At 48.7% G+C, this 18,968-nt stretch overlaps 1 protein-coding gene across 3 annotated transcripts in view; it reads left to right on the top strand.

The window, feature by feature from the left end:
- CMTR1 (cap methyltransferase 1) overlaps positions 1–18,968 on the top strand; it is a 50,148-nt gene that overhangs the window by 24,130 nt on the left and 7,050 nt on the right. For all 3 annotated transcript variants that reach the window (XR_005596110.1, XM_039530022.1, XM_039530021.1), the window contains exons 5-23: positions 519–611; positions 1,208–1,279; positions 1,966–2,060; positions 2,162–2,234; positions 2,466–2,664; positions 4,876–4,994; positions 5,246–5,342; positions 6,580–6,712; positions 8,019–8,198; positions 8,582–8,638; positions 9,586–9,643; positions 9,796–9,864; positions 12,026–12,157; positions 12,703–12,825; positions 14,161–14,252; positions 14,918–14,986; positions 16,900–16,947; positions 17,598–17,710; positions 18,187–18,295. Coding sequence is in view for 2 of the 3 variants with exons in the window: in XM_039530022.1 (XP_039385956.1) it covers positions 519–611; positions 1,208–1,279; positions 1,966–2,060; positions 2,162–2,234; positions 2,466–2,664; positions 4,876–4,994; positions 5,246–5,342; positions 6,580–6,712; positions 8,019–8,198; positions 8,582–8,638; positions 9,586–9,643; positions 9,796–9,864; positions 12,026–12,157; positions 12,703–12,825; positions 14,161–14,252; positions 14,918–14,986; positions 16,900–16,947; positions 17,598–17,710; positions 18,187–18,295 (1,931 nt within the window). In the remaining variant the exon portion in view is untranslated. The remainder of the gene's footprint in view (positions 1–518; positions 612–1,207; positions 1,280–1,965; positions 2,061–2,161; positions 2,235–2,465; positions 2,665–4,875; positions 4,995–5,245; positions 5,343–6,579; positions 6,713–8,018; positions 8,199–8,581; positions 8,639–9,585; positions 9,644–9,795; positions 9,865–12,025; positions 12,158–12,702; positions 12,826–14,160; positions 14,253–14,917; positions 14,987–16,899; positions 16,948–17,597; positions 17,711–18,186; positions 18,296–18,968) is intronic.

Raw genomic sequence — 18,968 nt, 5'->3', positions numbered from 1 at the left:
GACGGGTTTCTGGGCACTAGAGTAATACAAATAATTCCAACTTCAAAGCAAGCGGGTGCGGCTCCTCTTCCTGGAGGATTGGCGTTATTTTAGTCTTACCCCTAACAGTTTAAATGATTTCCTCTTGAGATTGTAAAATGTTGGTGAGAGCTGCTTCCAGCAAGAGGGCCTTTCAGAGTGGCATGGGGAGAGCGTAATGTTAAGCACTGGTAGGAAGTAACAGAGTTTTGCATACAATCATCTCCCCTGCTGTCTCTCTGAAACGAACCCCTTTGAGGTGGTGTGCTTCAGCTGTTTTATTTCATGATATTGTCAGCATTCTGGTTGTACTAAAGTTATTTCTGATAAGTGTCACATTAGGAAGAAAGTTGCTTATTTAGCCCTAAAACTCCTGGGACGAAGCCTACCGTGTAAAAATCGTGATGGGGTTGGAGTGCCAGCCTGCTGTAATTATTAGGTTGTCAGGTTCTGTGAAAAAGTATGAGCCGCCTTTGAATTCTCCTATCTTACGTTTGCAGCCCAGTGCCTATGAACAGGTGGACTGGTTCCCAGAATGCACCACTGAAATCCCCGATGCACAGGAGATGAAGGAGTGGATGACCGTGGGGAAGGTATAGCTCTGAAAAGCAAAGCCCCAGTAGTTCCTTCTTACCTGATGGTGCTCAGTCTTGTGTAACTGGCATGCTGCCTTGTCATTGAACAGAGTTGCAGAGAGCCACAGATATTATGGGGATGAGGACCTGATAAGTGCCTAGTCAGACCAGTCCCAGTCTGATGGCATTGTGGGGATTGCATTGTCAAGTTGAGTTGTCCCATCGTTATGTTTTGCTGCCATTGATGCATACGTCACAAGATAGCATCTGGGTTGCGCTCTGTGACTCTCTTTGATACAGTATCCTTCTCTTCCCCCTCCCCTCTTCCCAGCTCCTTGGAGGGGTGGCTAGGGCTGGAGGCAGTTCAGGGCTGTCCGCTTCCCTCAGTTGGGTCAGACAGCCTGGGGAGTGCTTCTGCGCTCCGCATTCAGCTCCCACGGAGGGCAAACTAGGGTTGCCGTTTGACACCGTTCCCAGTCCCAGCCTGGCTCTCTCACGTGTAGTGTTGTAACACACAGGAATAATGCAGCAGGCTTGTTCTGGGAAGTGCCCCACTAAAAGAAATGGCACAGCATCAGCTAACTGAGGGGGGTTTTCTCATTGCCCTGCCCTAGAGGAAGCTGGTAATTGAAGATGAAACGGAATTCTGCCGAGAAGAGTTTCTGCATAGTGTCCTGCAGTGCAAGGTGAGCGCACTCTGCTGGAGAGCAATTTTAGGGCTGGGGAGGAGAGGGGAAGCGAGCTTGTAAAAAGGCATTAGTGGGGTGGGACGCGTAGGCAGTCGGCAATGAAGTAGGAAGCCTTTTGCCACCAGTGCAGACTCAGCCTGGGTTGATAACAGTGGGAAGTCGTTACTGACTGGTGACCTGTGTGAAATGACAAGTGTGTACAGCACACAAACCACAAAGGCAATTGACATAACGGCCCCTTCAATGGCAGTGTCAGCAGAGAAGCCAGAGACTGAATGGGGCTGTGGAGATAAATGCCTTCTTCCTGGTCTGCTGTGCTCCTCCCCTTTCCCTCCCAGCTTAGACCATCATTGTCAGGGGGGATGTGTGTGTATGGGGGGAAGAGCTTGTGCTGGGATTGCCTAATCTATGGCTAATTAGGCCTTATGCTGTGGGGTTGTCAGTCCAGCACCATTCCCCATCCCTGAGCTCACTGTAAGAATTGAACATGGTGTGGGACCAGGACTGGATGTAGATATGTGACTGAAGAAGGATGCCAGCTTCAGAAAATGTTCCTGTGTTGGTGTCACCCAGTCTAGAGATAACTGTGAGGAGAAAATCACCCTTGGGTTAGGAACCACCCAAGCTGGCTGTTCCCTCCTGCCTGTGCTGGGGCTAGCATAGTTTTCGTTTTGCCTTTGCAGAGCGTGTTTGATGAGCTGGACGGAGAGGAGATGCGCCGAGCCCGGACAAGGTCCAACCCCTACGAGATGATCCGGGGAGTCTTCTTCCTGAACAGGTCTGCAGAGCCTCTGGGTTTGAAGTCCCTTTCTCTTTTGGGTTGCAGCAGCCTGGTGAGCGTGGGGCAAACTAACAGGTGCCCCTTTCGTGCATTCACAGAGCTGCGATGAAGATGGCAAACATAGACTATGTCTTCGACCACATGTTCACAAACCCGAAGGACTCTCATGGGGTGAGGATCTCCCTTGTCCTTTGAATCGGTGATGCCTTCCCAAAGAAAGGGGAAATGGGGTGGGGTGGTGGGGGGAGATTCCTCAGGGCACCATTAGGGACAAAGGGTGCTTTAAAGAGGCAGGGACCCTAGCTTAAAGGTACAAGAATATAGCAGTGGGCTGCAGTAGTTTGCATGCTTGGTGGGAAGTTGCTATTGGACTGCTAGAATTTTCCCAATTTCCTTTTGCAGAAGCCCCTAATCAAGGAGCGGGACGCAGAGCTGCTTTACTTTGCTGATGTGTGTGCTGGCCCTGGTGGCTTCTCAGAGTACGTTCTCTGGAGGAAGAAGTGGCACGCGAAAGGGTTCGGCATGACCTTGAAAGGACCAAATGACTTTAAACTGGAGGATTTCTATTCTGCCTCCAGCGAGCTCTTTGAGCCTTATTACGGTATGGGTCACATACGTGTGTGTGTGTGTGCGTGTGTGTGTGTGATCGCCGGCGTTACAGAGGTTCAGGTTCATAGTAGGTGGAGGACTGATAGTCTGTTAGTGTTAGGGATCTAAGAAAAACTGGTTCACAATGACCATCACAGAGCCATCCTTATAGAAGAAGAGTAACTGCCATGGAATAGGGGATTGAGGGTGGCAAGTCTGAACATCAAGTTATATTTCTGCAATTCAGGTTCCAGCTTGTATTATAATAATACTTTGTACTTGCAGCACTTTCCCGTCCGAGGCTGTCAAAGTGCTTTAAGATAACGCAGTGGTTTGGCTCCATTTTACAGATGGGGAAACTGAGGCATAAAGAAATGAAATGGCTTGCCCAAGGATCATTTGGCAGAGCCAAGAATAGAAACCTAGATCTGACTCCATCCCCCAGCATTAATTACTAGATTGCTTCTTTACAGGATCTTTCCACCTTCTATGTGGTGATTTAAGTTATTTTGGACTCTTGGTCACTGCAAGTAGCTCTGATTCCATCTGTTGCATCTATTAGTAGAAAGTGGAATGAGGGGATTGCCAGCAAATCTCAGGCTTTGTTAAGAAAACCCAAGTATGATTGAATTGCAAAAAGTGAAGTAACCAGTCTGCCTTTCCAGCAAGAACCGCAAACAACGTATCGCTGATGTCAGTTAGTTACTTTCTGGCTGATTTTGAAACGCCAAAGCCTCTTTTGACATCTGCAGATCATGAACTTTATTGGTTGTCTGGCACCTCCGGGTCAGATCAGTAAGAGGAAAGTTCTCATTGAGCAGCAAGGTGGATAAAAGGATCATCCTAGCATTTGGATCTTCGTATCTCACTCTTGGTCAGTGCTCTTGTGGAGGGAGTTGATAGCTATGAGAGTGAATAGCTCAATGATTTTGATGCATTTTCATGTTTCCCTTTTTGTCTGGGCCTAATGTGCTCTAAAATTTAATGAGACACATAAACTCCTCTCTTGGTGATGGGAGGAAAACGCCTTGAACCCTGTGCCAAGTGCAAAGAAGACTGGAAAAAAATTCCAGTCCCACTCCTCTCAGTGGCAGAATAACTGATGAGGAATTTTATTACCAAAGAACTATTGTTTACCCTGACCTCTGCTGTTTTCTCTTGATAATGTACATTTCTGTCATTCAATGAATAGAAAGAGCAGACACGGAAACTCTGCAGAGAATAGAAATCAACAGTACATTACAAATACCACAGGACTTGGAGTTAGTTGAATATCTAGAGTCTATTCTAGAACACAAAATACACCTCTACCCCGATTATAACGCGACCCGATATAAGACGAATTTGGATATAACGCGGTAAAGCAGTGCTCCGGGGGGGCGGGGCTGCGCACTCCGGTGGATCAAAACAAGTTCGATATAACGTCGTTTCACCTATAACGCGGTAAGATTTTTTTTGGCTCCTGAGGACAGCGTTATATCGAGGTACAAGTGTACCAACTGTGGGAAAATATAGCCCTACCCTTTGAAAGAGCCATGTGAGAAATCTGTAAAATGCTGCCTTTAAAAACAGTTCTGTGGTCGAACGTATCTTCCCCCTTTACAGCTGATTGCTGAGCACACTTGCACATGAACAGGGTTCTGTAAGGCCAAACTACGGTGAGTTTGGAAATAATTGTTAATGCCTTTCCAGAGAACGCTGATGCTCATGGACATTAGTGAATGTTTGCTGATGCAGTTTCTCCGGCGGGCATAGACAAAGCTGTGCTTCAGACTAAGGGTCCATCTACGCTATGAAACTGACATTGTTAAAGCTCTGATGGGGACCAATTTTGTCTCGTTCCTTCCTGGACGGAAGGGACAATATTGTGTTGTAGCATAGTCAGGCCCTGTTCAGCTGCTAGAGGAGTGAACAATCTGTGCTTTACCAAGGCTGAAGCATAGTTTTTTAAAACCAAGTTATAACATGGGTTGGTTCAGTCTGGCTAATGCAAACAGAACCCAGTTTAGCCAAAGAAAATTGTGCTGACCTCTTTCTAGCAAAAATCATGTTTGTGAGAGTTCGTGGGAGTGGTCCTGATGCAGCTTCCAAGGTGTTTGTACTTGCTCACTGACTGTTGGTAATGTTTGATCATTGGAGGTCAGCGCATTGATCGCTTGCGTGTCCCAGTCTCCTGCAAGCACTCTGCAAACATGCTCATAACTGCGTTTCCTTTTCCCCTTAGGAGAGGGCGGGATTGATGGAGATGGAGATATCACCCGCCCAGAGAACATCACTGCTTTCCGGAATTTTGTTTTGGACAACACTGATCGCAAGGGGGTGCATTTCTTAATGGCGGATGGGGTACGTTCATTCCTCCTTTTCTCTGCAATGAGTGACCGTAGTCATCAGCCAGAGTACAGTGGTGATGTGACATCTTCCCACAGTTACTGCATGAGATTTGGTGAGGTTTGCCATGAAATGTCCTGACATTAGCAGTTTTATCCCAGGGAATAGAAACTGTTGCAAGTTACAAAATTTAGCTGTAAATTCCTTGACTCCCCCAGTTAACCAACAGATTTGCGAAGATGTTCACCATTCAATGTGTGTTTCAGGGTTTCTCTGTGGAGGGTCAGGAGAACCTGCAGGAAATTCTAAGCAAACAGCTGATGCTTTGCCAGTTCCTTACAGGACTCTCTATTGTCCGGACAGGTATCTTTTTCTCTTTGTTTCTCCCCTTCCTCTCCAGGGCTTGGGTGGCTTTGCAGATGGATGCTATAGAACGTTGCATGGAGTCACTCCCGCTGTAATGTTAGGTTCTGTTGAATCTAGTAGGTGTGTTCCCTAAACCCTGAGATAAGGTTGCCAAAGACGGTGAGGGAACCATGCTGTGCCAGTGCTGTGCTCCCTTCAGCTGGGGAAGGGGCAAAATAGCTTTGTAAAATCTCTGCTTTACTGTTGACTCTTACACAGTACCAGCTAAAGCAGCCTCTTCCTGAGCAAACCAGCTGGCTGGTGAGAGCAACCCAGTGTTTGTGCAACTGTGACTTGTGGCCTTTCCCACTGGAAACCATCACCCTGGCTTCAGAATGAGAAGATGCTTCTCTTTCTCCTACCTGTTCCTTAGTGATGGATGCCATAGCTGCATCTGCTTTGGTGACTCTTATCCTGTGTTGGGACCGGCTAGCATTCCATGCGCCCTTTCAGAGCAGATGGTCCTGCGCTGAGAAGCCAGAGTGGAAGGGGTTAGAAACACTTGCCAAGTGATTGCTGGTCTTGTCCACTGGGCTCACAAGTATTTGAAGCCGTGACCCGGCAGGCAAGTTGCCTCTCAGTGAGATTTGACAGAGTGTCCTTCGTTGTGTCTCTCCTAGTCAAGCATCTCTTCTGGGGCTTTCTCCTGGGGCAATGAGAATCTCAAAGCTGAGTGTCTTTGTCTTGCCCTGAGGAAGTAAGAAGACTCACTTAAAGGCAGAGAGCACAGCCACTCCTCTACTGAGAGGACTTGTGTTTTTAAACTAGATTTTCATTTCAAACCCAGTTTTTCCCCCAGCATGAGGCTCTTGGGGAGGAATGAGAGCTGCACACTGTCAAGGATTGCACACAGTGTGCTGCCATGCTGCGGTCTGGGCCCCTGGGTTGGGAGTGCTGTGGAAGCAGCAGGCAGGGTGCTTTGTTCTTAAGTGACATCCCCGCCACCTGGCTGGGGGCTGCCTCTCTCTTTCCTGGGTCTTTGTGAGGCAGAGAGCTAAGTGGGGGGATGGTACATGGTACCCAGTTGGTCAGTCTTACTAGATTGATTTATGAAACTGTTTTTCTGATGCGGTTTTTAACTGTACAAAAGTGTGTGTGTGCGCGCGTGCGCGCAGCGGGGTTGGGACACTTAGTATTTTTTCCCCTCTCTCCCTGTAACCTGCTGGCTGCAATGTACTTCCTTTCTCTGCCACAGGAGGACATTTTGTCTGCAAAACCTTCGACCTGTTCACGCCATTCAGCGTGGGACTTATATATTTGCTGTACTGCTGCTTCGAGCGAGTGAGTCTCTTTAAACCTGTGACGAGCCGTCCTGCGAACTCAGAGAGGTGAGATTCTGGAGGAAGAGTTAAAAGCAGCCCTTTCCCCTAAATAGTGCAATAGCTCTGTTTGTGTAACGGCAGGTCTAGTGTGACCTCCATGACTTGTCTCAGCTAGGAGCCATTTAATGTCTGCCGCATAGGAGGAAATACTTTACATGTTTAGAAAGTGACAGTGTTTGATGGGTTTAAGAGGCTATTTACCAAATTACCATGGTCTGTTTCTGCCTATGCTGTCTACTTCCAGTATGGGAACAGTGGAGTTTACTGTAAAATCTGTTCTGTTTTGCAAGATGCAGTCTAAGGATCCAGTTAAATGAGAGCATATTATGTACATTACAATGGTGTATTTTCATCTCTTTGGATCTGGTAATGCGGTACAAACTGTACATGTGGCACCCCTAAAATGCAGCCATCTCTGGGGAGGAGGATAGCAGCCAGACAACACACAGCATGCCCCACAACAGGGATAGGAAGAGAAACTTTCCAAGGCCACAGCTCTTCCAAGACATGCCAAGGGAATATTAATGTCAATGCACGACACCTGTTTTTAAGTAACACCTTTGTGCTTTCACAGTGTTTGCTCATTGTTAGTTTGAGTGCCTTCTCCTCTTGCAACTTCCATCATCTTAGAACATCCTCCTTTTATCTCTGCCTTTCATCTGACTGCTGTGTCGCTCCAATATCATCTGGAAACCTGTATCTCTTGTCCTTCTTAATCTCTATTTTGCACCAAGCAGTCTGAGCTGGGGAAAATATGAAATCCATGCCAGAGTCCTCATTAGAAGCCAGGTGTCCGGAGACCTAGTCCCATGCTCTAACCTATTATAGGGCCATGCTGATTTTGGTATCCTTCAGATGCAGTGTGCTGTGAAATAAAGTGAGACAGACATTGGAGCCTGTACAGGGAGGCTTTATCTTGCACTGCCATACCAGGGCTATGGTAGAGTTGTGAGCTACTAACGGGCTAGTTACACCTGCAACCGGAACAGGATTAAAACTGATTCTCTATTTTAGCATTAGTCCTGCTGGCTTAGTTCTTTGGCGAGATCTGAGCTTGTGAAGTTGGGGGATTTTTGGTGAAGGATTGAGGTCACCAGCTCTTGCAGAGAGTAGGAAAAGGGGGAGGAAGTAGAATGGCCCTGCAGAGGGCTAGCCTGCACTGCCATGAGCCATCGAAGGGTATCCTGGGACAAAGACGTTCCTGACACTGCGGAAGCCAGAGGGGAGGGCTGCTGAAATGGTGGGGGTGTGAAAGGCAAGTTGGATATGCAGGATGACTGATTCCAAGTGGAGTCTCTGGTTTGCTTGGCAGGTACGTGGTGTGTAGAGGGCTAAAGTCAGGCATTGACGACGTGCGGGAATATCTCTTCATGGTGAACATCAAACTCAACCAGCTGCGCAACTCTGATCTGGATGTAAATCTTGTCGTCCCCCTAGAAGTGATCAAGGGCGACCATGAGTTCTATGACTACATGGTCCGATCGAATGAAAGGTGAGTGCGGAAGCAACAAGAGGGAAAGCCGGTTCCAGCACAACTGTGACTTACAGCTGTTTGAGGCCGTGGGGGGCCTTTTCACCTTAAGCTGCCATATTGCTCAGTTACAAGAGTCCTGCTCTGGGAGAGGCCCTGTGCGACAGACTGGCCCAGCAAGGGGAGGTACGCTGCATGGCTGGTGAGCGTTCACACCTGAAGAACTGACCTGCAGTGTTGGGAACGTAAAGGGTGCTCTCCCTAGTGACTCTGCAGTGTTGGGTTGTGACAGTCCAGCTCTGCTTTAGAACAGTCCACAGCACTTCCTCATCCTGCTTCATGCATCAGGACAATTTGTGTGGTTTATAACTCGCTCTCTGACTGAAACCCACTCTCTCTTTCAGCCACTGTAAAGTTCAGATCAAAGCATTAGCCAAAATCCACGCCTTTGTTCAAGACACGTGAGTATCTACCTCAGCAGGGAGCAGGGCTTTGGGTGAGGACTGAATTACCCGCTGGGCAGCTGTGTTCAGTGGCCTGCTTGCTTTACCCATTTGTAAATGTCTTCCTGATCCTAGCAGGAGCTTGGCTTGGCCCTGAAGCAGGAGGCTTAGGAGCGCTTACAGTTGCTAGGCTAGCTAGTGTCACTGCATGTGCTGGGCTCTGCAACATGGGGATAGCTAAAGGAGACTGGCTGGCTTGGAATGATTTATACCTGCTACTAGGATCCACTATGAAAGGGGCTTGCAAAAGGGCTACGTACCTTCCAGTTCCCATAAACGGGTCTATTTCCGAGAGGGGGCATAGAGGAGTGGCACATAGAGTGAAACACATTGTGGCATATAGCGGTTTGCTACACGGGGGTAGTTGCACTTACTGCTCAAACACCATCTGGAGACAGCATGGTGTAATGCACAGAGCACAAGGCTAGGTGCCAGGGGTCTCCGGGGAATGAACCCTGGTTCTGACACTAACTTTTGGATAGCCTTCAACAGGTCACTCCACCTCTCTGTGCTGCTATTGCTCTATGTGTAACGTAGGGCAGTTGTGGGGAAGAATAAGTTTGTGTTTGTGCGGCACTGTGAAAAGCTAAGGTCCTAACGGGGCTTCAGTGCTTTTATAGAACACACTAAAGTCCTGGTGCTAGAAGCCCCCCTGCAGCCTCCAAGGATCAGCTCTTTGCTGGGAGGCAGGCAGCAGCTGCTGATCTTTGGTTCAGGTTATGAAGTGGGTGGATGATTGGGGAAAGGGCTTCCCTTGAATACAGCAGCCCTCTGGCATTAAGGACGGACTGTGTGTTTCACTCTCAAAGCAGCTACTTCGAGGAGGCTGACAGGGCTGGGTATGTTGGGGCTGCAAGACCAAAGAGGCTTTCACCATGTTAACAACCTGCTGGCTTTTCCTCTAGGACCCTGAGTGAGCCGCGGCAGGCTGACATCCGAAAGGAATGCCTCCGGCTGTGGGGGGTGAGTAATGCTACTGACAAGGCAGTTGTGGATGCCATTCCTGCTGGGGCACAGTGGGGAGCGGGAGGGGCTCTGACATGCCAGCCAATAGCATTAACACCTTTCCTGTAGGGCAGGACTATGTTAGTATCTGAGGTCTTGTCTTGTTCCAGATTCCAGATCAGGCCCGAGTTGCTCCATCCTCCTCTGATCCCAGGTCCAAGTTCTTTGAGCTCATCCAGGTGAGGCCTTAAACTGCAGTTTGTTCTGAAGATGTGGGTGAAATGCTTATTGTTACTCACAGGAGTCTGAGATGGAAAAGAGCGGCACTGGGCTGTTTGGTTCAGTATATTGTTCAGGGTTTGCACTCTCATGCTGTGGTGATGAGTGCCTATTTAAAAAACTAGGCAGCCTCGTTTAAATGACTTAAACGATAGGGTTTCCATTACTTCCTTTGAGAGAGAGTTCCACAGACTTGATAGATGTCTAATGATCAGTGTCCCCCCTGAGGTCGTTAGCTCTGACACTATATGGGCGCCTGGGAATAAAGAGGTCTTTGGCAGAAGAGGTCTTGCCCCTGAGTGAAGGAGTGCTGGAAGATGGCATATTTTTTGAAGCCCATCGTAGGATTGAATTCCCATACGGGCTTCCTGTTTCCTGGTCCATTCCCATCCTGCCCAGGTGTGCTGTGATCTTGCTGTTACTGGAATGCTGTACTGTGACACTCATTTATAGAAAAGGGTGTGTGTGGTGAAGAGTGGAACCCCATAAGAGAGCCTGCTCCATCCATCAGTCCTTGGCAGAGAGCTATGAATATTCTGGAATGTTCCCTGAGGCACTTCCCCATATCCTGTCCCCTCCTTTGGACACACTTCTTCTCTTAAGCCTGTGCTGCTTTGGGGCTCGGAAGGGTCAGGTTCCTTCCCTTTCCAGTGCTGCAGGGGAGCTGTGGAAGCACTCAGTGTGGCTGGGAGGCCAGCTTAGTTGCTTGCACCCAACAAACTGTGATGGTGAAATGAATCCCCTTCTATCTAAAAGGCAGCTTTGGCCTGGACTACCAATTCTGTAGAAGGTAGGTAAATAGCTCTGTACCCAGACTTGTTCTTTTCCCTTCACACTCTTACCTTGGTGCCTCCTAAAGTAGCTCAGCAGGGAAATTGCAATAGCCCCTCAGTACAAGTGAGCGATTCTCAGGGGTGCAGTGGGGCTTTTTTTTCCACCACCATTCCCACACAAAAAAAGAAAAAAAAAAGACTCTCACACACCACCCCAAACCACAACACACACAACCACACACACCACCAGACCAGCCTCCCAGCACCACCATCACCACCAGTGCACTCTGGGGCCCTGGGATGGGAAAACCAATAAAAAAATAAAAAAAAAAAAAAAAAAGGTTCCCTCCACCACCCAGACCCAGCCCCCAGACATATACACATATACACTTCAGAAAATCACGCTGTTGCCAATCCTTTTTAGAATAAATCTAAAAAAGGTTTATTTCTAAAAAAAAAAAAAAGAGAGAGATGAGGAATTGGTGGTTAAATGGAACTCAAACATACAGTAATGGCAAAGTTCTAGTTCAGGCTTGCAGCAGTGGGCTGAGCAACTGCAGGTTCAGAAGTCTCTCTCTGAACCCCCTCGCTGGGATGGGTCTCAGTCCCTGTGTAGAGCTTCAGTTTGTAGCAAAGAGGATGGCCTTTATATATTTTCCTTTTGTAAGAATCTCTGTGTCTTCTTTTGAAAAATTTAAAGCAAAAAATGGAGCCTACAGGACATGGCCAGTCCCAGTCCTGCATACTGTCACAAGGCGTGTCTGTCTTCTCCTTCATCTCCAGTCAGTTGCGATAGCCCTTTTTTAATGGGCCAAATCCAATCCAGCGCTGCACAGGCTAGCATCAGCTGTGTCACTTCCCCAGAGGCAGAGCAGAATACATACTAGACATTACACATTACAGATAATATATAACTTAAACTACAATGATACAGAACATATATAGAGCATAATTATAACCAGCAACCCATAATCTCTGGTCTTAGACCTTAGATGACCCCCTTTAGCCTTGTTGCAACCCATGTTCTATATGGTCCCAATTTATATCAATAACGTCACACCCCTCAGTACAAGTGAGCGGTTTTGTGGGCTTCTAGACCTTTGTCTACGCAGGGGATGCTGGTTTTTCCTCTAGAACCCTGATTAGTGTGATTGAAACCAGGCTGAGCCCCACTAGTGCAAACAGCAGCTTTGCCTGTCTATGCTCGGATTTGCACCAGTGTAGCTAACAGCTGTGGCTGAAATCAGGGCACATCCTGATGCACACGAAGCTTTTGTGTTTGCTGTAGCACCCATCGTTGTATCTGTGTCGTGTAAGTCACCTTTCTCCTTCTGCTGTTGTGCTTCAGGGAACAGACATCGATATCTTTAGTTTTAAACCAACACCACTCAACTCAAAAACCCTGGAGAAGATCCGCCACGTCTTAGATTACAGATGTATGGTGTCTGGAAGTGAACAGAAGTTCCTGCTAGGGTTAGGGGTAAGTGCTGACATCTAACCTGACAGCAGGAAGTTCCATGGCTAATTGTGCTGTTGTTTTGTTTTTTTTTACAAACTCTTTTAAAGATATTGCTTAGCAATTTCATCCCAACCTGCTTGCTCTTGTACTATGGGGGATAGGAGTGACTGATGGACCTTTCTTAAGACCATTGGTTATTTTGTATTCCTTTCTCCTTCCTCTGTCTACTCCTCACACTAAATAATCTTGGTCTTGAAAATCTCGCCTCACGGAGAATGCTGCATTCCCTCCATCTAATAATTCGTTTCACTGCCCATCTCTGAACAGTATCTTTTGTGGGGTGGCAAGGGACCCTGCCTAATGAGCTGTGTTAGGATCTGTGTGTTGGTGTCTCTGCAGCTGAGCTGTAGGCTCCTTCCTTGACATGCCTCAGAAAGAAATGTTCTCTGCTGTCAGCAGGAAGGAAGGAATATACTCTCAGGGCTACTTTTCAGCGAAGGCAGAAAGAACGTGTCCCATTCCTGTCTGGGTCTAACTTTGCCTTGGTCCTCTTTGTCTGCACACAGAAGTCCCAGATCTACACGTGGGATGGTCGCCAGTCAGATCGCTGGATGAAACTGGACTTGAAAACTGAGCTGCCACGGGCTACCCTTCTCTCTGTGGAGATTGTTCATGAGTTGAAAGGAGAGGTCAGAGATTGTTCCTTCCCCATAAGGGGGCAGTACATAGTCTGCCTGCAGTTTGTGATGGCTGGTTTTACATGGTAGATGGCCCAGCTGTGCAGTTTCTGAGAGGATTCCCAGGGAAGCTATTTTGGGATAAGTTCTCCTCTCCTGTTCAGAGCCAGAGATATACTGCTTCCCTTCAGTGTTGTTCTGCACCACCTCCATGGTTGACTTACTGTCTGACTGAACACGCCTCAGTGGCTTTTGGTATGCACACATACATGCATGTGTTGTGCAGTGCTGCCTTGCTCCACTTGCCTGCCCCATTCTGCTCCACAGGCGGCTGCCTTTCAAGGATGCTGAATATACCGTGTGTCTGAAGTGGGTTTGGATCAGAACCTACAAAAGCACCAACTGGTGGTGGTGTTTGCAGAAGCATTTACCCTCCTGCACTGTCTCTGGTCCAACATTGATCTTTGATCATTTGCTGAACTGTTTGGTTGGCAGCTGGCATTGTTTTATTTTTGTAACATGCAGGTGAAAAAGGTCTGTAACTGAGCATGTTAGTCGTGATAAACAACATATGGGGAATCTTTAATGCACAGGCTTATTGCAATATTGTTCAGTTTTGATTCTGTGACTGTCCTGGTGGGGGGAATGCTGAACTTGTTCTGATAATCAAGAGAATTTTCAGTGTAACCAATAGAGGTCTTGAAATGTGACCCTTTGCTAACTAGGCTGGTCAAGGTTGAACTGTGTATAGTCATGTTGTTACTGCAGAGATCTGCTGTGAACTAAGCTGAGTAGCTTCCTTTGGCTAGTTTGTGTGAGGCTGAGTAGTCACTGACCCTAAAACAGGCCTGTGTGTCCACATATACTCAGTCACTTGATGACGATTGCAGTTCTTTAAAACAGACAGGTGGGGCCAGTCTGGAGGCTTAAGCACGCTACGTGGCATTGCTGCGTGGGAGCTCAGGGCCAAAGCTTGGGTCCTTGCTCCTGGAGATGGTGCACAAGCTCAGCCTTATGAGGGGACCACTTTGTAAGACATCCAGCTGACTCAGAGAGGTGGTAATGTGCTTCATAGAGTTCTGCCCAGCCCTCTCCTGAGGGACTGGTGCATCGGACATGTACAGGTATCTTAGGATGGAAGATTAAAACAGGGGAAAGCGGGGAGGCTCCAGAGAATTCCTGGGGGGAGAACCTGCAGCAGAAACAAGTTACCAGTGGCGGGAGGTGGGGTTTCCTCCTCTGAAGTTAGCAAGGTGGTGGTGGGAGGCAGGCATGCAGACACTGCATAAAACAGACAGAACACCCACAAACAGCCTGTAACGTAACTCCCTGTGTTTCTCTCATTAGGGGAAAGCCCAGCGAAAAATCAAGGCTATCCATATCCTGGATGTCTTGGTGCTGAATGGCAATGACGTCCGAGAGCAGCACTTTAACCAGCGGTAAGTAGGGCTTTGGGAGCTCCTCTCATGCATGTGGATGAGGGCTGTCAGGGAACTCCGTGGCTCAATGGCTGCGCTATTGATCACTGGCCACGAGGAACCGAGAGCACTTAGCTGATGTGCTTGTATAAAGATGAGCCATGGAAGAACCATCTCTGAAGTGGGTGCATCCTCTCTTTCCCCACCCCCTCTGTGCAGCAGAGAAGGCTTGGTTCCCTTCTGAGACTGGAGTGAGCTGGTCCCAAAACGGGTAGACCAAGCGCCGCTGGCAGCCTGAATGGGAAGGGTTGTGTCTTGCCGCCGATGGGGAAGAACGCTACAGTTCCTTCCTTAGCGGAGCACATCTGCCAGTCCCGCTCTCCTGTTCATACATGAATGGGCTCATCAGCACATGGACTCATTACTGAATTTGTTACTAGATTAGGTTTGCCTAGCAGAACCTATGGAGAACCATCCCTACTGCATAATTGCTAGTTGCAGGACACCAAGCTGGGAGTGCTGGGTGAGCAGACAGTTTCTGAGTATGTTTGGGTGTCAGTGGTGTCAGCCTGGGCTGTGTGGGTAAAGGTCCCGTTGGCACTCCCTCCTGGCCCAAGGAAGCCGCACCTGCCCAACACACCAGAGCTGTAGCTAAAGCACAGAACTCTCTTTCCCGTTTGTTCTAGGATTCAGCTAGCGGAGAAGTTTGTGAAAGCCGTTTCTAAACCTAGCCGGCCGGATATGAACCCCATCCGGTGAGTGACACCTTCTTCCGCATCCCCCTTCATCTGGGGCTTTGGGATCAATTTGCTGGAGGAGGAAGGCACGAAACCTAGCCTGGTTTGCTCCCAGGCCTACACAATGTATAGCCAGAGCTCGTAGTTTCTTAATGTTTGCTAGAAGGCGGCAAGTGGCCCTTTACATCTCAGAGATGATGCTGATGGCTGGATGTTTTAGGTACTCTAAGATTAATCTTTTGGAGATCAGACATTCATGCATTCTCCATCCCATGAGTAGCTGGTGCTAATCTCACATGCATACTTGTAGTTGAGCTAAGCCCCAGTTAGCTCAACCAGGGCAAACCACACCATGCCCCCCCGTCTACACTGACAGGTCAGTGTAGGTGCAGCTACGCTGCTGACCGCTGATGGCTGAATCAGGGCTGTTCCCTAGCATAGACAAGGACTACGGGTCTGATCACTAAAAGCCTGAGATAAGGCCTTGGGTACAGGGCTAAGCACATATTCTGCTAGGAAACACTCCTGAGAAAGGTACTGATAGAGCGCTCCAGCTCTTGGCTGCTTGCCGACCTTTCACCTTTACTTGTTAGTTTTATTTTGGTACTGTGCAGAGGCCCCAAAAGAAGCAGGGCCCCATTGTGCTGGTGTCGGACAAACACCTAGGAAGACAGTCCCTGACCCCAAAGACTGTACAGTTTAGCTTGGAACAAGAAGCTGTAGGAGGGAAGAGGGGCCAGAGGTGGAGAGGAACAGTGACACAGCTCCCCAGCTTAGCCATGTGTGCAGCTGGCTGGCTCACATTGTTTGAAAAAGGGAGGGCAGGCGTTAGGGGGTCTGAAAACAGCTGCCTTATTCCTGTCGTTTCCCCTTTAAGCCTCTGCCTATTTCCTGGGTCAGTTCTGTTCTGCTGTTTCGTGCGGGGAGATATGAAGATGGAAGGGCAGAGTAATATGTGGAGAAGAGTTTGGCGGGGGGGCAGCGAGAGCAGGAGGCTTGGAGATGGAGAACAAGTGGATCTCAGTGAATGTCAACACACATCCAGTAACTGCAGCTGGGGGAGTCCAAGGTGGTGTTGGGGAAAAGTACAGGCTGTAATGTCAGAAGTGCCCACAGGCTCCAACGGGCTCCCCCACTGCTATGTCTGAAGGGCTTTAAAACTGCCCCAGTAAGCCTGATGCTTGTAGCCACATATGGGAAGGGGGCACAGAGGGGGGGTGGGGGGAACTGCCCTTCTGTAAAAAGATTTCTCTATGTGCCTTTAGCAAAAGATCTCTTAGCTCCCCAAGCTGTGTGGAACGGTGGTTGTGTGAAACAATGTGGGCTGGCTATTGAGCAGCAGAACAGTGACCCTGCCTACGGGGACAGAGCCGTGAATGTGCAGGTGTCCGATTCCTGAGCTGGGATGCATAGGCACCGACTCCGTGGGGGCTGCAGGGCTGGAGCACCCACGGGGAAAAATTTGGTGGGTGCTCTGCACCCATCGGCAGCCAAGCGCCCCACCTCACCTTGCCTCCGCCTCCACCCCTGAGCGTGCCGCGTCCCCGCTTCTCCTCACGGCGTAACAAGCTGTGGGAGGGACGGGGGAGAAGCAGGAACGCGGTGCGCTCAGGGGAGGAGGCAGGGTGGGGATTAGCGGAAGGAGTCCAATAGGGGCGGGGGGGGTGGAGTTGGGGCAGGGACTTTGGCTAAGGGGTTGGAATAGGGGCGGGGTGGGAGTGGGTGAGGTAGGGGTGGAGTCGGGGCGGGGGGTGTTCGAGCACCTACCGGCACCAGGAGAAGTTGGCGCCTGTGCTGGGATGAACAATGTGCCAGTGGCTAAGATTCAGGAGCAGGGTGAACCTTAGCCACGTTCACTGCCTCGCCCTGAGATCGTAGCCGCTAGCTCTGCAATTCCAACCTTTCAGTGTGTGCGTCTCTCTCCCCCCCAGGGTGAAGGAAGTGTACAGACTGGAGGAGATGGAAAAGATTTTTGTAAGGTAAGTGACTAGAAACATTGAGACACTTCATAGGAAGTCAGCATTCGCAACTGCTACGCAGAGACAAAAGGGATCTATTGCTACTTGCAAGACAAGCGCCTGGGAGTGAACCTTTGTAGCAGAGCCCACAGTCACCCATTGGGGTATTCTTTGTGGGTGGGTCAGTCAGTCACCCACCTGCTAATTCTGCATTGCAGAGGCTAGTCTGTTCCAGAGCAGAATGCAGAGCTTCGCTGTGCTAGAGGGAAGCAGCTTGCTTAGCTTTGTAGCCAGGTCTGCAGGCCCCGCGCTGATAGCTGTTCCCAGGCCCAAAGAGGTCCATTCCCTTCCTGCCCTGTCGCGCCCCAGGGGAAAGCCAGCAGACAGATTTGCAGTTTGATTGTACCTGTAATGGAAACCCTGGTTGGTTAAATACTGTAAATCGTTGCCGTGGCCCTTGTTCCAGCACTGACTCCTTGGCTGATGGTCTGTGTGCACACACAGTTCTGGCTCCTTTTCCCTAGCCCTGGCGGGGAGACACATGGAGAACTGACCAGTGGCCTGTTGGTTTGTTTTGCTGTGTGCAGTGCTATCCAGTTCCACTGCAGCTGTCTCTGAAGTGTGTGTGTCTCCTTGGGTAAACGCCATCCCTCCCTTCTCTCGGCACTCAGGTTAGAGATGAAGATCATCAAGAGCTCAGGTGGAATACCACGGCTGTCCTACACGGGCCGGGACGACCGGCACTTTGTGCCCACTGGACTCTACATCGTCAGGACTGTGAATGGTAGGGAGAGCTCTGCAAGCCTCTTTTCCTCACCATTTTCAGGAGCAGGAAGGAATTTTGTTTTTTAAAAATACAGGGCCAAGCTCTGCCCTGGTGTAACTCCATGGAAGTCAATGCTGAATTTGGCCCAGGTCCTGTTTTGGTTGGATTGGGCAGCATTGGGAGGAAGATGGGTTAGCTGCCCCCATTGTGGTTTGATTAGCTTGGGATTTCAGTTCAGTCCCATGTATACTGGCTGGTTTTTGAGATCACAGATTTCATAACTGGAAAGATCACTCTCCAAACTAGCTCAAGCTGGGCTGGGAGTGCAAGGTGTGCCTTGCTGAATTGACAGCAGCGTGGGTACACAGGGCTTTTTGGGGGTTGGAAGGAGAAAACAGTGGGATGTTAAGATGGCCTCTCAAATGACCCCCATAATCTGACATGCTTCCATTCTGGTCCCGCCCTCTGTTTGTTCCCTGTGGCTTTGCCCCTAGATCCTTGGACGATGGCGTTCAGCAAAAACTCCAAGAGGAAATTTTTCTTTAACAAGACGACCCAGGAGTCGACGTACGACCTTCCTCAAGAATCCATCGCACCATTTCAGTGAGTACCGTCCCAGCAGTCAGTTGGCTGGGGGGGCTGAGGAGTGGCAGCATACCACAGTAGGGCCCCGTGCCTCCGCAGTGTGCCTCATCCTTTCCAGCAGGCCAGTGCTCTGCATTTGGGTGACGGTGGTAAGCCCTACCTTGGCAGTGCCACACTGTGTAATGGTGCTTACTGGCAGAGCTTCTTGAAGACCCGCTCCTGGAGCCCTGTAAAGAGGTTCTGACTAGTGCTGTCAAGCGATTAAAAAAAATTAATCACGCGATTAATCACGCTGTTACGCAATAATGGAATACCATTTATTTAAATGTTTGTGGATGTTTTCTACATTTTCAAATATATTGATTTAAATTACAACACAGAACAGAGAGTACAGTGCTCACTTTATATTTATTTTTTATTACAAATATTTGTGCTGTAAAAAAATAGTATTTTCCAATTCACCTCATACAAGTAATATAGTGCAATTTCTTTATCATGAAAGTTGAACTTAGAAATGTAGAATTATGTACAAAAAATAACTGCATTCAAAAATAAAACAGTGTAAAACTTTAGAGCCTACAAGTCCACTCAGTCCTACTTCTTGTTCAGCCATTCACCCAGACAAATAAATTTGTTTACATTTGCAGGAGATAATGCTGCCAACTTCTTGTTTACAATGTCACCTGAAAGT

Source organism: Mauremys reevesii, linkage group 3 (genome assembly GCF_016161935.1).
Source record: "Mauremys reevesii isolate NIE-2019 linkage group 3, ASM1616193v1, whole genome shotgun sequence".
Classification (NCBI taxonomy): Eukaryota; Metazoa; Chordata; order Testudines; family Geoemydidae; genus Mauremys; species Mauremys reevesii.
Note: the sequence above shows the minus strand (reverse complement) of the source record. Positions and strands in the feature narration are given on the sequence as shown.